The sequence below is a fragment of the Lissotriton vulgaris genome, chromosome 10 (assembly GCF_964263255.1).
Source record: "Lissotriton vulgaris chromosome 10, aLisVul1.2, whole genome shotgun sequence".
NCBI lineage: Eukaryota > Metazoa > Chordata > Amphibia > Caudata > Salamandridae > Lissotriton > Lissotriton vulgaris.
In genome coordinates this window covers 869,468-887,514 of record NC_141698.1, presented here as the reverse complement: position 1 = coordinate 887,514, position 18,047 = coordinate 869,468, and the positions used below count along the sequence as shown (strand labels likewise).

The window sequence follows — 18,047 nt, the reverse complement described above, 5'->3', positions numbered from 1 at the left end:
AGGAGCTGGGGTGCTCCGGAAGCGCGCCGCAGCCAGCCGCCGTTCAGGAGGATTCCCCTGCAGACCGGGTGAGTGGGGGATTCTCCATTTGACCAGTGGTTGTGCCGATGAAGGCACAGTGTCCATGTTTATTTCCTGAGAGGACCCGCCGTTGCGAGCCGCTACAACGATGGGGCGAGTTTTTTAAAAAGAAAAAAGTTTAAGTGAAACTGCATGCTACCTTGCGAGGATGGAAGGGGGACACGAGATGTGCACGCCGAGTGGCTGTACATGCGCGTACACGGAATCCAATCGCCAATTGCCCTGCGCTTGCCCATCTCCTGTCCCACTTCCGAGGCAAGTCAGCAACAATAGATCTCACTGGTGACAGTGCTTTCGCGCTGCGTCGCTAGGCGAGACCTAAAAAGTGCAGCACTCAGCCTTCCTCGAAAAGTGGAAACCTGCTTTCTCCAGGGTTTCCAGTACACTGTGTGAAGGGAGCATATACCATGTGCCACTGGGAAAAACTGTCTGAGCTGGAGGCCTTCCGAGTGATGCAGCCCACTCTCCCCTGGCAAGGCTGCGACACCTACATCGTAAGTACGGCTCTTATACGAGCCAGCAGGCCAACTTTAGCGCTGGTGGTGTCCAGTGTGACAATCCTTTTTGGTGCCTCGCTCATATGAATTACTCCTGATTCCATCCTTACCACTGGGGCAAAAGTGCTCCTTATCTCTCTATAGCCTCTCTCTCATCTGCAATTCATTTGTTTTAAGGCGCTGGTAAAGGCTGGCTATACTACTCTACGCAGCCATCCACATAAAATACTGATCTGTCGTTTGCAGCAGGCATATGAACACTCGCGATAATTAAATTACGGCGAGTCAAAACTGCCAGTGGCAAATCTCCCATCTCTCTCTCCAGCAGGAACATTAACCACAAGAGGCATCTTGACATTTTTATTGCTGCCTGGAAGCACTAGGAACTCTGCAGCAGGTGCTTCCACGTCCTACCCAACTGTTATGGCCCGAGGTCAGTGCGCCGCCCCCCCCAGGTCAGTGCCCCCGCCAGGTCAGTGTCCCCCCGAGGGTAGTGTTCCCCACACCAAGTCAATGCGCCTCCCCAGTTCAGTGCCCCCCCTATCTGTGTGCCCCAAGCCAGGTCAGTGCGCTCCACGTCAGTGTCCCCCCCTACAGCCAGCCCTGCGTACAGAGGCCATCGCAGGGTTGTCTTTTCTCCGCCCCACAGGCCCTCCGCTGCACTCCGAAGCCTCCGGGCCATGGAGACTGGCCACTTCCGGGTATTAAACACTACAACTAATACTTCCGGGAGCACAGGCCGCGCGTGCTCTTCCGGGTCGGCTTGTGTTCACCTAGCCGTAGGAGCGTGATAGCCACGCCTCGATCTGTCAATCATGTAGTATTAGTCCCGCCTCTCGGCTTGTCACTTGACAGCCGCGGCCCCGCCCCTTGTGCTGTCACTCATCCTCGGTCCGCCCCGGCCCCGCCCCTCCGGTCACAGGGCCTCTCAACTGTCACTCATCCCCAGTCAGCCCCGGCCCCGCCCCTCGTACTGTCACGCATCACCAGGCAGTTGTAGCCCCGCCCCTCGTTCTGTCACTCATCCTCGGTCCGCCCCGGCCCCGCCCCTCCAATTACAGGGCCTCTCAGCTGTCACTCATCTCCAGTCACCCCGGCCCGCCCCTCCGCTCGCGGGCCTCTCAGCTGTCGTTAACTGAAGGTGACGCCGCCCGGACAGGAGCCGAGGGTCGACGGTTCGAGACCCCCCGCCTCATCCATGGGATGGTATGTACCGTCTCCATGGCAACCGGAAAGGGGTGGAGGGCGCACCGAAGACCCGCTTCCGTATAGCGTCACCATGGCAACGGGGGGACGGAAGTCCAGGGTGCACGAGAGAGGACCCCGAGCACAGCGTCACCATGGAGACCGAGGGGGGTCAGAGGTGGGCAGAGGGGGGCTAGGCAGAGATGGATGGATGGAGGGTAGAGATGGGTTGGAGGTGTGTGGTGGAAGGTAGAGTTAGGTTAGAAGCATGTTAGAGGGGGTAGAGATGGGTTGGAGGTGTGTGGTGGAAGGTAGAGTTAGGTTAGAAGCATGTTAGAGGGGGTAGAGATGCGTTGGAGGTGTGTGGTGGAAGGTAGAGTGTGGTTAGAAGCATGTTAGAGGGGGTAGAGATGGGTTGGAGGTGTGTGGTGGAAGGTAGAGTTAGGTTAGAAGCATGTTAGAGGGGGTAGAGATGCGTTGGAGGTGTGTGGTGGAAGGTAGAGTGTGGTTAGAAGCATGTTAGAGGGGGTAGAGATGGGTTGGAGGTGTGTGGTGGAAGGTAGAGTTAGGTTAGAAGCATGTTAGAGGGGGTAGAGATGCGTTGGAGGTGTGTGGTGGAAGGTAGAGTGTGGTTAGAAGCATGTTAGAGGGGGTAGAGACGGGTTGGAGGTGTGTGGTGGAAGGTAGAGTTAGGTTAGAAGCATGTTAGAGGGGGTCGAGATGGGTTGGAGGTGTGCAGTGGAAGGTAGAGTTAGGTTAGAAGCATGTTAGAGGGGGCCGAGATGGGTTGGAGGTGTGCAGAGGAAGGTAGAGTGTGGTTAGAAGCATGTTAGAGGGGGTCGAGATGGGTTGAAGGTGTGCAGTGGAAGGTAGAGTTAGGTTAGAAGCATGTTAGAGAGGGTCGAGATGGGTTGGAGGTGTGCAGTGGAAGGTAGAGTGTGGTTAGAAGCATGTTAGAGGGGGTCGAGATGGGTTGAAGGTGTGCAGTGGAAGGTAGAGTTAGGTTAGAAGCATGTTAGAGAGGGTCGAGATGGGTTGGAGGTGTGCAGTGGAAGGTAGAGTTAGGTTCGAAGCATGTTAGAGGGGGTAGAGATGGGTTGGAGGTGTGCAGTGGAAGGTAGAGTTAGGTTAGAAGCATGTTAGAGGGGGTAGAGATGGGTTGGAGGTGTGCAGTGGAAGGTAGATTTTGGTTAGAAGCATGTTAGAGGGGGTCGAGATGGGTTGAAGGTGTGCAGTGGAAGGTAGAGTTAGGTTAGAAGCATGTTAGAGGGGGTCGAGATGGGTTGGAGGTGTGCAGTGGAAGGTAGAGTGTGGTTAGAAGCATGTTAGAGGGGGTCGAGATGGGTTGAAGGTGTGCAGTGGAAGGTAGAGTTAGGTTAGAAGCATGTTAGAGGGGGTCGAGATGGGTTGGAGGTGTGCAGTGGAAGGTAGAGTTAGGTTAGAAGCATGTTAGAGGGGGTCGAGATGGGTTGGAGGTGTGCAGTGGAAGGTAGAGTTAGGTTAGAAGCATGTTAGAGGGGGTCGAGATGGGTTGGAGGTGTGCAGTGGAAGGTAGAGTTAGGTTAGAAGCATGTTAGAGGGGGTAGAGATGGGTTGGAGGTGTGCAGTGGAAGGTAGAGTTAGGTTAGAAGCATGTTAGAGGGGGTAGAGATGCGTTGGATGTGTGTGGTGGAAGGTAGAGTGTGAGTAGAAGCATGTTAGAGGGGGTCGAGATGGGTTGCAGGTGTGCAGTGGAAGGTAGAGTTAGGTTAGAAGCATGTTAGAGGGGGTAGAGATGGGTTGGAGGTGTGCAGTGGAAGGTAGAGTTAGGTTAGAAGCATGTTAGAGGGGGTAGAAATGGGTTGGAGGTGTGTGGTGGAAGGTAGAGTTAGGTTAGAAGCATGTTAGAGGGGGGTAGAGATGGGTTGGAGGTGTGTGGTGGAAGGTAGAGTGTGGTTAGAAGCATTTTAGAGGGGGTAGAGATGGGTTGGAGGTGTGTGGTGGAAGGTAGAGTGTGATTAGAAGCATGTTAGAGGGGGTAGAGATGCGTTGGAGGTGTGTGGTGGAAGGTAGAGTGTGAGTAGAAGCATGTTAGAGGGGGTAGAGATGGGTTGGAGGTGTGCAGTGGAAGGTAGAGTTAGGTTCGAAGCATGTTAGAGGGGGTAGAGATGGGTTGGAGGTGTGTGGTGGAAGGTAGAGTGTGGTTAGAAGCATGTTAGAGGGGGTAGAGATGGGTCGGAGGTGTGTGGTGGAAGGTAGAGTTAGGTTAGAAGCATGTTAGAGGGGGTCGAGATGGGTTGGAAGTGTGCAGTGGAAGGTAGAGTTAGGTTAGAAGCATGTTAGAGGGGGTCGAGATGGGTTGAAGGTTTGTTGTGGAAGGTAGAGTGTGGTTAGAAGCATGTTAGAGGGGGTAGAGATGGGTTGGAGGTGTGTGGTGGAAGGTAGAGTGTGGTTAGAAGCATGTTAGAGGGGGTAGAGATGGGTCGGAGGTGTGTGGTGGAAGGTAGAGTTAGGTTAGAAGCATGTTAGAGGGGGTCGAGATGGGTTGGAGGTGTGCAGTGGAAGGTAGAGTTAGGTTAGAAGCATGTTAGAGGGGGTCGAGATGGGTTGAAGGTTTGTTGTGGAAGGTAGAGTGTGGTTAGAAGCATGTTAGAGGGGGTAGAGATGTGTGGTGGAAGGTAGAGTTAGGTTAGAGATGTGTTTGAGGGTAGAGATGGGTTGGAGGTGTGTGGTGGAAGGTAGAGTGTGATTAGAAGCATGTTAGAGGGGGTAGAGATGGGTTGGAGGTGTGTGGTGGAAGGTAGAGTTAGGTTAGAAGCATGTTAGAGGGGGTAGAGATGGGTTGGAGGTGTGTGGTGGAAGGTAGAGTGTGGTGAGAAGCATGTTAGAGGGGGTAGAAATGGGTTGGAGGTGTGTGGTGGAAGGTAGAGTGTGGTTAGAAGCATGTTAGAGGGGGTAGAGATGGGTTGGAGGTGTGCAGTGGAAGGTAGAGTGTGGTTAGAGCCCTGCTGGTGAAGGACAGAGAGAGGTTACATCTGGGGGGCTAGCAGACAGAGCTGGGGTAGTTCTGTGTTTGAAGAGGGCAGAGATGGGTTGGAAGGATGTTAGTGGAGGGCAGATGGGCTGTGCTGTGCTGTTTAAGGCCAGACCTTGATTATGTTAAAGGAAATAGCAGGGTTCCATATTCAATGTCCCATAACATAGTGCCAATATCGGCCCATACCCCAAACCGCTCACAACAATTTCTCCTAATAACAGACACCACACAATGTTTTGTTGGAGAAAGTTGTTGCAGCTTTATTTGCATAAACATTATGCCAGCATGTTGGGTTATCTTATGGGCGATCCAGGGTCAGGCCGCTCTCGCGACTTGCCCACCTGATGAGCCATGAACCCCCTGTGGTGTTAACCGCGGGGGTGTTGTTAATTTTGGGGGTAGGGTTAGCCCCTCCCCCGAAGGACCTCCAGTCCACCCCTTACTCACGCCCCCTTCTCCCTACGGGGGGGGGGGGGGGGGGGCTGAGCGTTGCAGGCAACCCCCAGTTGCTCAGGTCCACAACCGCCCGAAGGACTAACGGGACGCAGTCGCTCCTCCAGGATCCCACCGAGGATCTCCCTGGGGATAATTGGCTATCGCACCTTTACTGTGCTCCTGTAGAGGGTACTCTTCTGTACCTTCCAGCGTTGGATTGCCCTGTATCTCCGCCTGCAACACAAAGCAAAATGGTATTAGGTAACTCACCCCCCCCCCCCTGCTGCCCGACAGCCGGGTTAGCTGTAGGGAGGGAAAACAGCGACCGGGCAGCATAGCTCGTCCGGGGCAAGGGGGGAGAGGGACCGTCCACGAGGCTGATCGGGGTCAAAGAGGGCGCCAGGCCCGCGACCCCAGGCTATATGCCTACGCCCCCTCCCCCCGCCGGAAGAGACATCACTGGGTAACCCCAGGGTCCCGAACACTAGACCGCTCATTGGGGGTCTGTGCCATCCTTTGGCACTAAGGGTGGCCGCCCTCTTAGGTCGCCCTCTGCGGTGGCCCGGGGCAGCCTGGCATAGTGCCAATATCGGCCCATACCCCAAACCGCTCACAACAATTTCTCATAATAACAGACACCACACAATGTTTTGTTGGAGAAAGTTGTTGCAGCTTTATTTGCATAAACATTATGCCAACATGTTGGGTTATCTTACGGGCGATCCAGGGTCAGGCCGCCCCTCGCGACCTGCCCACCTGATGAGCCATGAACCCCCTCTGGTGTTAACCGTGGGGGCGTTGTCAATAATGGGGGGGAGAGCTAACCCCCCTCCCCCCGGCGAACCTCCAGTCCACCCCTTACTCACGCCCCCTCCCCCTACGGGGGGGCTGAGCGTTGCAGGCACCCCTGGTTGCTCAGGTCCACAACCGCCCGAAGGACTAACGGGGCGCTGTCGCTCCTCCAGGATCCAACCGAGGATCTCCCTGGGGATAATTGGCTCTCGCACCCTTACTGTGCTCCTGTAGAGCGTACCCTTCTGTACCGTCCAGCGTTGGATCGCCCTGTAACTCAGCCATGGCTCTCGGTGTGGCCGCCGCCGCCCCAGAGCCCCCCACCTTCTATTGCTCTTTTATTTCCAACCTGCCGCTACCAATGCCTCCGCTAAATCTAGCAGGAAGAGGTCCACCATATCTCACAAAACCCCAGAAAGTTGCTCAATACGCCCAAAGGCTCCTTATGTGCAGCAGGTCCCTGCGCCCCAGGTGAACAAACTCATCACCTCCTAGGTGTATTTCTCACTTCGCCCAAAGTGCTCCTCATTAAGTGCAGCACGTCCCTGCGCCTCGGGTGAACCAACTCATCAACTCTTAGGATTACCAATAAATCGGATGGTGAGTCCCACCCCGCCCAGTCTCTAAAGAATTTTCTGCTTCAGGCGATTCCAGTGCATGTCGGGAGTTCCCGGCCACAGAACTGACCCATTTATATTCCACAGCAGTGTGTCAAACAAAGCGAACCAGGCCCCCTTACGGCTAAAAGGATGCCCTGGGCCAAAGGCAATTGTCCCTCATGATCTTGACGGGCCCTAGCCGCGCTTACGGAAGTCTAGACTTGACAATACCATTGCCCCTGACCACCTGGACAGGCCCTCTCCCCTGCTGTGTGCAAACCCTATAGTGTGACAAAGTACTGACCTTTAGATAAGTTCTGGAGAAGACCCATGGGCACCCCCCTAATGCAAGCCATACCAGTCTTCTGCCCATCTACCCTTGTGGTTACCCATCCTGTCACCCATGAGCTGAGGCCATCGGTTGCATAAGGTGCTTGAGCACAACTGTGGCTGATGTGTAAGGGGGGCATGGTAACTGTACAACCGCTACACTCAACACTGCTTCTAATCTCCCCTACAAGAAGTCAGAACCGCGTTGTCACCTTGTCCCCCAAGAGCACTTAACCAGGAACAGCTTTCAGGCTCCGAGCCCGGAGCACCCCTGGCCATTCCTGCTTCCGATGACACCTGTCCTTCTCAGAGTGGTGTCGGTGTACTTAATCCGATTGTCCTGAAATTAGAAAACAGGTTACACTCCAATCCTGGACGTGCTGACCCAGGACCCCACACACTGGCCCCAGTGTGTTCTTCCCCTTCTCCCGCTCTGAGCCCTGGCAGGCCAGCCTGCTTGACGTGGTTTGACCATTATGGGACTAAGTCTGTGCGTTTTTGGAAGAAGTAACAAATCCATGCAAACAGCCCCCACCGAGCATTGACAGGTAAGCCTATTGCTCACTCGATTGCCAGGATCAGAGCCCCTTACTTGTGCACCAGTTGCTGTCCAAAATAACACATATCATCATTGCACACGAGATGCATGATATGCCCCAGATACACCAGTTGTTTGAAAGAAAATGCATTTCAATTTTTTGTCACAGGGATTGCATTATTTGCCCACACTACTATGCACAGACTCGCCAGTTAACTACCAATGTATTACTTCCATGGGTTGTAACCTGCGTGCCCCACAAAAAGGGACAGTAATGACACCTGTTGAGAATCTGGGAATCCCAGACCCTAGCACCCTGCCCCCAATATGCTAAGACCCTTCAACCTGTTGATAGTTCAGGTGGCCCCCCCATGTGAGTAGGACGGCTCTCCTGCGAGGTTCCTGCATTTGAGACATAAAACATACATTAAAAGCCATGCCCCCCTCATATACCTAATGTATTCTCTGCAATGAGACAGGGGCCATCCATGACCCCCATGCTACCAACGCCAAGCCTTTTTGTCCGTTATGAGAAATAGTTTGCTAACTCGATTGCCAGGCTCAGAGCCCCTTACTTGCGCACCAGTAGCTGTACAAAAGAACACAGTCCCTTATTGCACATGGGCTGCAAGATATGCCTAGACACCTCACATGTGTAAACTAAAAACGCATTTGAATTTTGTCACAAGGCATGCATGGTTTGCCCACAGTCTCCCACTGCTTACCGACAGAACACCCCAATTAATGCCCAGTAAATCAACCAATTGCCCAGGTTAATCCGGTGTTTCACAAGAGAAACATCCAATTATTGTACAGGAGCTACCTGCTAAGTCCTGATTCCCCAGTTGGCTATGAATGTCATACTTCTCTGGTGTGTAACCTGAGTGCCCCACAACAGGGACAGTCCTGACACCTGTGGAGGACCTGGGAGTTCCAGACCCTAGCACACTGCCCCCAGCGTGCGATGACCCTTATACCTGTTGATAGTTCAGATGGACCCCCATGTGAGTAGGGCGGTTTTCCAGAGTGGTTCCTGCATTTGAGACATAAAACATCCATTAGAAGCCCTGCCCCCTCCGTATATCAATATGTATTCTCTGCAACGAGACAGGGCCCTCAATGCCCCCTCACGCCTCAGAGGCCGAGCTTGTTTGTCAGTTACGAGAAGTAGTTTGCCCACAATACATACTCGTAAGGACTTGGGTGAGGCACATACTTGCGTACCTCTAGCACCTGTGCAGAAGTGTAGAGTCTTGAAACTAAGTCAAATATTCACATGCTAAGTCTGATAATGACCATTGCACTTTGGAGTGTGTGAATTAGAGTCACTTCTTAACTCGCCCCCTTACTATTCTTCTCAGAAACACCTCCTCCTCCCAGGCCTTCAAAACTGACCTCAAAGTTCTCCTCCTTCAAAGACACCTCCCAATTTAATTCATGCCCTCTCTTATCTGACGGAAGACCTTTTAATATCCAAAATTCTATTCTCATGGACTATGGAAGTGTCCTCCCAGTGTGTTCTTGTGGCTAAGAGTCTGCCATTATGAAGTAATATCCTTCTACCTGCGATTGGTACTCTCTTGTAACATGCACACGCCACTTTCTCTTGTAACACACTTATTGCTACCTCTTACATTGTTTTTAGTTCCGGTACTTGCACAAGTGCCATCATTGCCTGTGTTTCAGTGTCCTCCATTCATTGTAGTATTATACCTCTACTTGTACATTGTACGCTTTTGTAACTTGCACACGTCACCTTTCCTCCTGTAATGCACAGTTTGCTAACTCTTGTATTGTTTGGTCCAAGTCAAATTATCCAAGGGGCCCGTCCATGGGCGAACAAATAACTACAAACCACCAAATGAAGGAAAAGCTCTGTACAGTCACCGTTAATTGGAAAATAAATCCCACACCATGCTCTCTCCCCATGCTGTGGTTTAAATTATTGCTTATTCCTGGTGGTAGCTTTGACACCTACACCACTAGAACCACAGGGACTCAAAAAGTGGCGACCCTGCTGGGAGTTGACTCCGTGACAAGAGGTCAAACATGGGCCCCCATTAGTGGATGCAATAATCCACAATAAATCTTGTCCGGTGACGGAACCAGCCATTAATGAAAGCTATTGAATTTAAGTGCACACTCTGACAATTATGTAAAACTTCCCCAGACATTAAATTGTAGCCAAAAGGAAGCAGTGAGTTCGCCATACATTACTGAAGTTATTATCTTAACATTTGTGGACCCTTGTGCACTCCCATGATTACCCATCACACTGAATTCATTACTATGCCCACCACGTTGTTAATTGCCTGTCAAATAAATATTATCATCCCTTAAAGGCTTTCCTGCTACAGTAACAACTAAAAGTTAAAAAGGTGCAGCAACTGTAAACACTGACTGACGACGAATCCCTGGCGCGACATGTCTGAGTAACGATAAAAGCAAGGTAGGCAACGCCTCCCTCGCCCCCAGAAAACAGGGTGGTTGTAGAGCCCTGGGCTGGGCCCCTCCCACTGCCAACCAACTACATTCCACGCCGCGTGTCCAACCATACCTGCTCCAGATCAAATCCCAAGTCCTTCTTGTCGTCTAATCTTAAACCAACAATCTGTAATTAGAAAAACATGTTCGCCTCAAACCACACCTGTTGTCCGTTACATCGGACCCACTGACCCCAGTGTGCTGACACCTGTTTACCCATGGTCACTCCCGTGACTTTCAACGAGGCGTGCCCCAGCATCCGTTTCTGAATGGTAGCCTGCATGGACATATAACAAAACGTGATATTAGTCCCAACCCCGCCCAACATAGACATCCCACCCGGCCCTGGGGGGGCTGGACGGGCTAGGTGAACTGCACGCTAACTGATCACATGGGTTGGGCCACATAATATTAGATTATCAGATGTAGACAATGAGGCATGCCGATTCAGCAGTAGACGTGCTGAAGCTGCGGTGTGTAGCTGGGGATGCACTTTGGAGCACACATCGCACATTTAATACAAAAGAATGGTGTTGTAGCCACAGCCATTTACAGATAGCACATACTCCATTGAAATGGATACTACATTTGTACTGACCTGCAGTTTTAATGACTGAATTTAACACCACACAAAAATGCTTGGATATCCGGTTTCACAAATATTTATCATTTTCGCATCACCAAGTAAACTCCTTGATTTATTTTGATCTATTAAACTCCATGTTTTCATTGCACTTCAAAATCACAAAAAAAGTGCTTTATTTGTGCTTTCCTTATTGCTGAAATATTTTAAAGAATGTGTACTGTACATTTTCATTTTATTAGAAACATTTGACATCCCAAAAGTCTTTACTTTTGCACTTCTTGTGCCCCAGCAAGATTGTCCCATTGTTCACTTAACAAAAAACTCTCACTCAACAGTCAGAACAAGAAAAGTAAACACCAGTCTCCATGTTAAAAGAATAAGCAGCAATTTGGAAGAAGACATAGCCTGAAATTTGACCTCTCTTTGTATTTGAATCCACAAAAGAAGTGAGAAGAAGAAAATAAAATGTAAAGGCTCCTTTATTGTTCATTGGCTTTCCGAACTCCAGCATAGTTGTTTTGGTGGTGCTACAGCACCCCGCACCCACCACTACTTCTTGTGCCTTTGTCTGTTTTCAAACATTGTCGCACTCTACTGAAGGAACCTCAATGAGGTTGGCAATGTGATTTGAATACAAGCTGATGATTGTATCACGTCACCGCGACAAAACACACCGACGTGGGAGAAACATTGGCCTGTGAATGGTCGTCACACTTTTGGCACACTTGACTTTCTGATCACTATGCAATACATTTTTGTAACTGGCTAATACCACAATAGCAGTGATCGTTGTGACGCCAACTAGTAGTTAACCAGGGAAAGCCATACGATTTGGGAATTGAATTAACAGAAGCAACTAACTCCTCAGGTTCACACACAATTTATAAGAATGAATTGGCCTTCTTAGATTTTCAGATTTCACCCAGGGATAACCTTCTACACAATGAACCTTAAACCAACTCATAGAAGCAGCCTGTTATTTTTTGACAGCTTTCGTCCAGGGGCCTCTTCGAAAAAATCTGCCCATTGGGCAATTACCTTGGGAGCAAATTATTGGAATTTAATAAAATATCAGTGCAACTATATATTTATAATTCTCGGTCCTCTCAGCTTGAGTCAGTAAACCATTTTTACGTTATTGTTTGACCTTCCCATCTGATTCTCATGGCTTGGATGAATGGCTGGCGATTTTCAGGGGATACATCATGCTTACCTGCGATTTATTTCAACGGGTAAAACATTGTGCTTTCTGACCCGAACAATTACCCCCTTAATCTACAGAAGCTTTCGCCACATATGATTAAATACACAGCATACGCAACGGGGTATTTTTTTTGTAATTTTGCCAATGTTTACTTACTGTTGGTATTGCCAGCTGATTGAATCATGTTGACTAACATGAGTATATTCTTTGTTCCCCTAGGAACTATGCATTTTATTACAACTTTGAGAATATTCCATTTTGAATTTCTTGGAAGTTTACACTCTTCCTTACACCTATATTTAGCACACATAATTTAGGGCAGGGAAAGCTGGAAAGAGCTCTGGTCCTGATGAATACCATTGAGCTGGTTTGGTTTAATAGATGCCGCAACATGTTGACCTTGTAAGATGTAAGAGCACAAGTCATTCCAAACATCTTAACTGTTTTAATATTATTTTTCGTACTCTGACATAAATGAGTGTGGTACACACTAGATTATTTTACATAATTATATTTTGGACCCCACGTCGAGATAGCTCCTACAAGGTGAGCCCAGTCAGGAAGGCGGTGAGTCCTAAATGAGGAAAGGACACCAGATTGAATCATGCCCCTTTGGGTGAGAGCCTCAGGCTTTCAACAGTTCTGATGTGAGAGAAATGTTTCTCTTGTGAGAGGGTGCTACTCACCTGCTACTCTGTACTTTCTGAGCACTATCCAATCATTTTTGATACACTAGGATTGCACTGATCATTGTAGTGGGTATGGTTGATTGAGGAATTATTTTTGGAATCCGTTGAAATGAGACCATTATTGGCTTTGACATTTATTACATCTGTGTCGGGTGAGAAAAAGAGATGGAACTTAGATGTGTGGTTTGAATTTATAAATGGGGCAGAGTTATGCTGCCAGAGGACAGATATGGGGCAGAGCTCTCTTCATGGATTACAGATGTGTTGGTGGAGGGCATACAAGTATAACAGCTATGAGTCAGAGCTGGGTTTGTGGAGAGCATGAATAGGGTAGATGTGTCAACAATGGTCAAATATGGGCCATGTGTGTCGATGGAGGTCAGACAGGGGCCTTATCTGTATCAATGGAGGCCAGGCATGGGGCAGAGCTGCTTCGGTGGAGAACAAAAATGAGGCAAAGCTGTGTTGGTGAAGGGCAGACATGGGGCAGAGCTGTGTCGGTGAAGGGCAGACATGGGGCAGAGCTGTGTCGGTGAAGGGCAGACATGGGGCAGATCTGTGTCGGTGAAGGGCAGACATGGGGCAGAGCTGTGTCGGTGAAGGGCAGACATGGGGCAGAGCTGCTTCGGTGGAGAGCAAAAATGAGGCAAAGCTGTGTTGGTGAAGGGCAGACATGGGGCAGAGCTGTGTCGGTGAAGGGCAGACATGGGGCAGAGCTGTGTCGGTGAAGGGCAGACATGGGGCAGAGCTGTGTCGGTGAAGGGCAGACATGGGGCAGATCTGTGTCGGTGAAGGGCAGACATGGGGCAGAGCTGTGTCGGTGAAGGGCAGACATGGGGCAGAGCTGCTTCGGTGGAGAGCAAAAATGAGGCAAAGCTGTGTTGGTGAAGGGCAGACATGGGGCAGAGCTGTGTCGGTGAAGGGCAGACATGGGGCAGAGCTGTGTCGGTGAAGGGCAGACATGGGGCAGAGCTGTGTCGGTGAAGGGCAGACATGGGGCAGATCTGTGTCGGTGAAGGGCAGACATGGGGCAGAGCTGTGTCGGTGAAGGGCAGACATGGGGCAGAGCTGCTTCGGTGGAGAGCAAAAATGAGGCAAAGCTGTGTTAGTGAAGGGCAGACATGGGGCAGAGCTGTGTCGGTGAAGGGCAGACATGGGGCAGAGCTGTGTCGGTGAAGGGCAGACATGGGGCAGATCTGTGTCGGTGAAGGGCAGACATGGGGCAGAGCTGTGTTGGTGAAGGGCAGACATGGGGCAGAGCTGCTTCGGTGGAGAGCAAAAATGAGGCAAAGCTGTGTTGGTGAAGGGCAGACATGGGGCAGAGCTGCTTCGGTGGAGAGCAAAAATGAGGCAAAGCTGTGTTGGTGAAGGGCAGACATGGGGCAGAGCTGCTTCGGTGGAGAGCAAAAATGAGGCAAAGCTGTGTTGGTGAAGGGCAGACATGGGGCAGAGCTGTGTCGGTGAAGGGCAGACATGGGGCAGAGCTGTGTCGGTGAAGGGCAGACATGGGGCAGATCTGTGTCGGTGAAGGGCAGACATGGGGCAGAGCTGTGTCGGTGAAGGGCAGACATGGAGCAGATCTGTGTCGGTGAAGGGCAGACCTGGGGCAGAGCTGTGTCGGTGAAGGGCAGACCTGGGGCAGAGCTGTGTCGGTGACGGGCAGTCATGGGGCAGAGCTGTTTCTGTGAAGGACAGAGCCGTGTCAGTAAAGGTCACACATGGGGCAGATCTGTGTCGGTGAAGGGCAGACCTGGGGCAGAGCTGTGTCTGTGAAGGGCAGACCTGGGGCAGAGCTGTGTCTGTGAAGGGCAGACATGGGGCAGAGCTGTGTCGGTGAAGGGCAGACATGGGGCAGAGCTGTGTCGGTGACGGGCAGTCATGGGGCAGAGCTGTTTCTGTGAAGGACAGAGCCGTGTCAGTAAAGGTCAGACATGGGGCAGAGCTGTGTCGGTGAAGGTCCGACAATGGGCAGAGCTGTGTCGGTGACAGGCAGACATGGGGCAGATCTGTGTCGGTGAAGGGCAGAGCTGTGTCGGTGAAGGGCAGACATGGGGCAGAGCTGTGTCGGTGAAGGGCAGACATGGGGCAGAGCTGTGTCGGTGAAGGGCAAACATGGGACAGAGCTGTGTCCGTGACGGGCAGACATGTGGCAGAGCTGTGTCGGTGACGGGCAGACATGTGGCAGAGCTGTGTCGGGGAAGGGCAGACATGGGGCAGAGCTGTGTCGGTGAAGGGCAGACATGGGGCAGAGCTGTATCTGTGAAGGGCAGACATGGGGCAGAGCTGTGTCGGTGAAGGGCAAACATGGGACAGAGCTGTGTCGGTGACGGGCAGACATGTGGCAGAGCTGTGTCGGTGAAGGGCAGACCTGTGACGGTGAAGGTTAGACATGGGGCAGAGCTGTGTCGGCGAAGGTTAGACATAGGGCAGAGCTGTGTCGGTGAAGGTCAGACATGGGGCAGAGCTTTGTCGGTGAAGGGAAAACATTGGACAGAGCTGTGTCCGTGACGGGCAGACATGTGGCAGAGCTGTGTCGGTGACGGGCAGACATGTGGCAGAGCTGTGTCGGGGAAGGGCAGACATTAGGCAGAGCTGTGTCGGTGGTGGGAAGACATTAGGCAGAGCTGTGTCGGTGGTGGGAAGACATGGGGCAGAGCTGTGTCGGTGAAGGGCAGACATGGGGCATAGCTGTGTCTGTGGAGGGAGGACATGGGAAGGGCAGACATGGGGCAGAGCTGTGTCGGTGAAGGGCTACCATGGGACAGAGCTGTGTCGGTGACGGGCAGACATGGGGCAGAGCTGTGTCGGTGAAGGGCAGACCTGTGTCGGTGAAGGTTAGACATAGGGCAGAGCTGTGTCGGTGAAGGTCAGACATGGGGCAGAGCGGTGTCGGTGAAGGGCAAAGATTGGACAGAGCTGTATCATTGAAGGTCAGACATGGGGCAGAGCTGTGTTGGTGAAGGGCAGACATGGGGCAGAGCTGTGTCGGTGAAGGGCAGACATTGGGCAGAGCTGTGTCGGAGGTGGGAAGACATGGGGCAGAGGTGTGTCGGTTAAGGGCAGACATGGGGCAGAGCTGTGTCTGTGAAGGGCAGACATTGGGCAGAGCTGTGTCGGTGGTGGGAAGACATGGGGCAGAGCTGTGTCAGTGAAGGGCAGACATGGGGCATAGCTGTGTCTGTGAAGGGCAGACATTGGGCAGAGCTGTGTCGGTGGTGGGAAGACATGGGGCAGATCTGTGTCGGTGAAGGGCAGAGCTGTGTCGGTGGAGGTAGGACATGGGAGAGCCTTGTTGGTGAAGGGCAGACATGGGGCAGAGCTGTGTTGGTGAAGGGGAGACATGGGGCAGAGCTGTGTCGGTGAAGGGCAGACATGGGGCAGAACTGTGTCGATGAAGGACCGATATGGGGCAGAGCTGTGGTGGTGGTGGGAAGACATGGGCATAGTTGCATAAGTGGAGGGGCGATATGGGGCAGAGCTCTGTCAGTGGAGGAAGGGCATGGGCAGAGCTGTGTCAGTGGAGGGAGGGCATGGGGCAGAGCTGTGTCAGTGGACGGATGGCATGGGGCAGAGCTGTGTCAGTGAAGGAAGGGCATGGGGCAGAGCTGTGTCAGTGGAGGGAGGGCATGGGCAGAGCTGTGTCAGTGGAGGGAGGGCATGGGGCAGAGCCGTGTCAGTGGAGGGAGGGCATGGGGCAGAGCCGTGTCAGTGGAGGGAGGGCATGGGGCAGAGCTGTGTCAGTGGAGGGAGGGCATGGGCAGAGCTGTGTCGAGGGAGGGCATGGGGCATAGCTGTGTCAGTGGAGGGAGGGCATGGGGCATAGCTGTGTCAGTGGAGGGAGGGCATGGGCAGAGCTGTGTCAGTGGAGGAAGGGCATGGGGCAGAGCTGTGTCAGTGGAGGGAGGCCATGGGGCAGAGCTGTGCCAGTGGAGGGCAGACATGGGAAGCGCTGTGTCAGTGGAGACAGGGCTTTTTCTTGGAAGGTAGCCTTGGGTCCAAGCTGTGTCATGGAGGGTACAGATTAGGTTCAGCCGAATTTCACTGTCCTCTATGCCAGCAGTTTTTCCATAATCCTTTCCTGACATGTTCTAGGTTTGAAGTCTCCTGCCCAGATAAGCTGCTTGCTCACTTTGTTCTTCCTCTCTCCCTTTGCAGACAGACGTCTGTCCTTGATGTGGCTACGTGTCCTTGTGCCAGGCAGGTACTGACCCATCTTGCATTATGCGGCTGGCAGGTAATAGTCACTCGCTCTACTAAAGCTACAATTTCTGATAGTCTGTGGGTGTTGTCTGTCTACTGAGCTTCTGAGTCCATGCCTTCTCTGTAACTCTTCTGCACCATGCACCTAGACTACCAGAACCTCTCAAGGCAAAATGGACAGCCTAGTCCTAATGCATCATTGCTTCAGGCCCTTTCTCGACCTCCCGGGCTGTCTGAGAGTCCAACACCCTACCAGTGAGGGGTACTGTTGTTTCTCCTCCTTTCCCAGGGACCATCAGTCCCCAGACTCCCCAGCAGGAGAGGTGTTGAACTCTCAGTACTTACTTTGGGTGGTGCTTGGATGCTGGGTTCAGTCATAGCACAGTAAATCTCAAGAGCAGTAAAGGTAAATGCCCAGCAGGAGGCATTGCTTTGAAAATCCAATGTGCCTGGTATTTGTGGGTGAACACAAGTGTCCCTAACCTTGGCCCCAGGTTCCTCATGGTTGAAATTACACGTCCATGTAAGTCTGCGGGACCCAGCTTCTTCGAGGAGTCTGGACTCAGGTTTACTGCTGCAAGTACATTTTCAAGTCGTAGTCTGCGTAGGTGTATCACAGTATTCTAGGAATCTCGTGACACCCTGGAGTCTGACCAAGGAAGTTATCACAGACCCCAATGGTCTCATGACACCCAGGCTTTCACAGACCCAAGTGTCTCCCGTCATCCAGGCTTTCGCAGACCCAAGTGTCTCCCGTCATCCAGGCTTTCACAGACCCAGGTGTCTCCTGTCACCCAGGCTTTCACAGACCCAAGTGTCTCATGTCACCCAGGCTTTCACAGACCCAAGTGTCTCCTGTCACCCAGGCTTTCACAGACCCAAGTGTCTCCCGTCTTCCAGGCTTTCACAGACCCAGGTGTCTCATGTCACCCAGACCCAGGTGTCTCATGTCATCCAGGCTTTCACAGACCCCAAGTGTCTCATGACACCCAGGCTATCACAGACACAGTGTCTCATGACATCCAGGCTATCACAGACCCCAAATGTCTCATGTCACCCAGGCTTTCACAGACCCAAGTGTCTCATGTCACCCAGGCTTTCACAGACCCAGGTGTCTCATGTCACCCAGACCCAAGTGTCTCATGACATCCAGACTTTCACAGACCCAAGTGTTTCCCGTCATCCAGGCTATCACAGACCCAAGTGTCTCCCGTCACCCAGGCTATCACAGACCCCAAGTGTCTCATGACACCCAGGCTATCACAGACCCCAAGTGTCTCATGACACCCAGGCTATCACAGACCCCAAGTGTCTCATGACACCCAGGCTATCACAGAACCAAGTGTCTCCCGTCATCCAGGCTTTCACAGACCCCAAGTGTCTCATGTCACCCAGACCCAAGTGTCTCTCG

At 52.1% G+C, this 18,047-nt stretch overlaps 1 protein-coding gene across 2 annotated transcripts in view; it reads left to right on the top strand.

The window, feature by feature from the left end:
• The first annotated feature begins 1,647 nt into the window (after positions 1 to 1,647).
• Positions 1,648 to 18,047, top strand: part of FAM3A (FAM3 metabolism regulating signaling molecule A) — a 105,166-nt gene continuing 88,766 nt past the window's right edge. For both annotated transcript variants that reach the window (XR_015300628.1, XM_086940132.1), the window contains exons 1-2: positions 1,648 to 1,784; positions 16,592 to 16,670. Coding sequence is in view for 1 of the 2 variants with exons in the window: in XM_086940132.1 (XP_086796258.1) it covers positions 16,658 to 16,670 (13 nt within the window). In the remaining variant the exon portion in view is untranslated. The remainder of the gene's footprint in view (positions 1,785 to 16,591; positions 16,671 to 18,047) is intronic.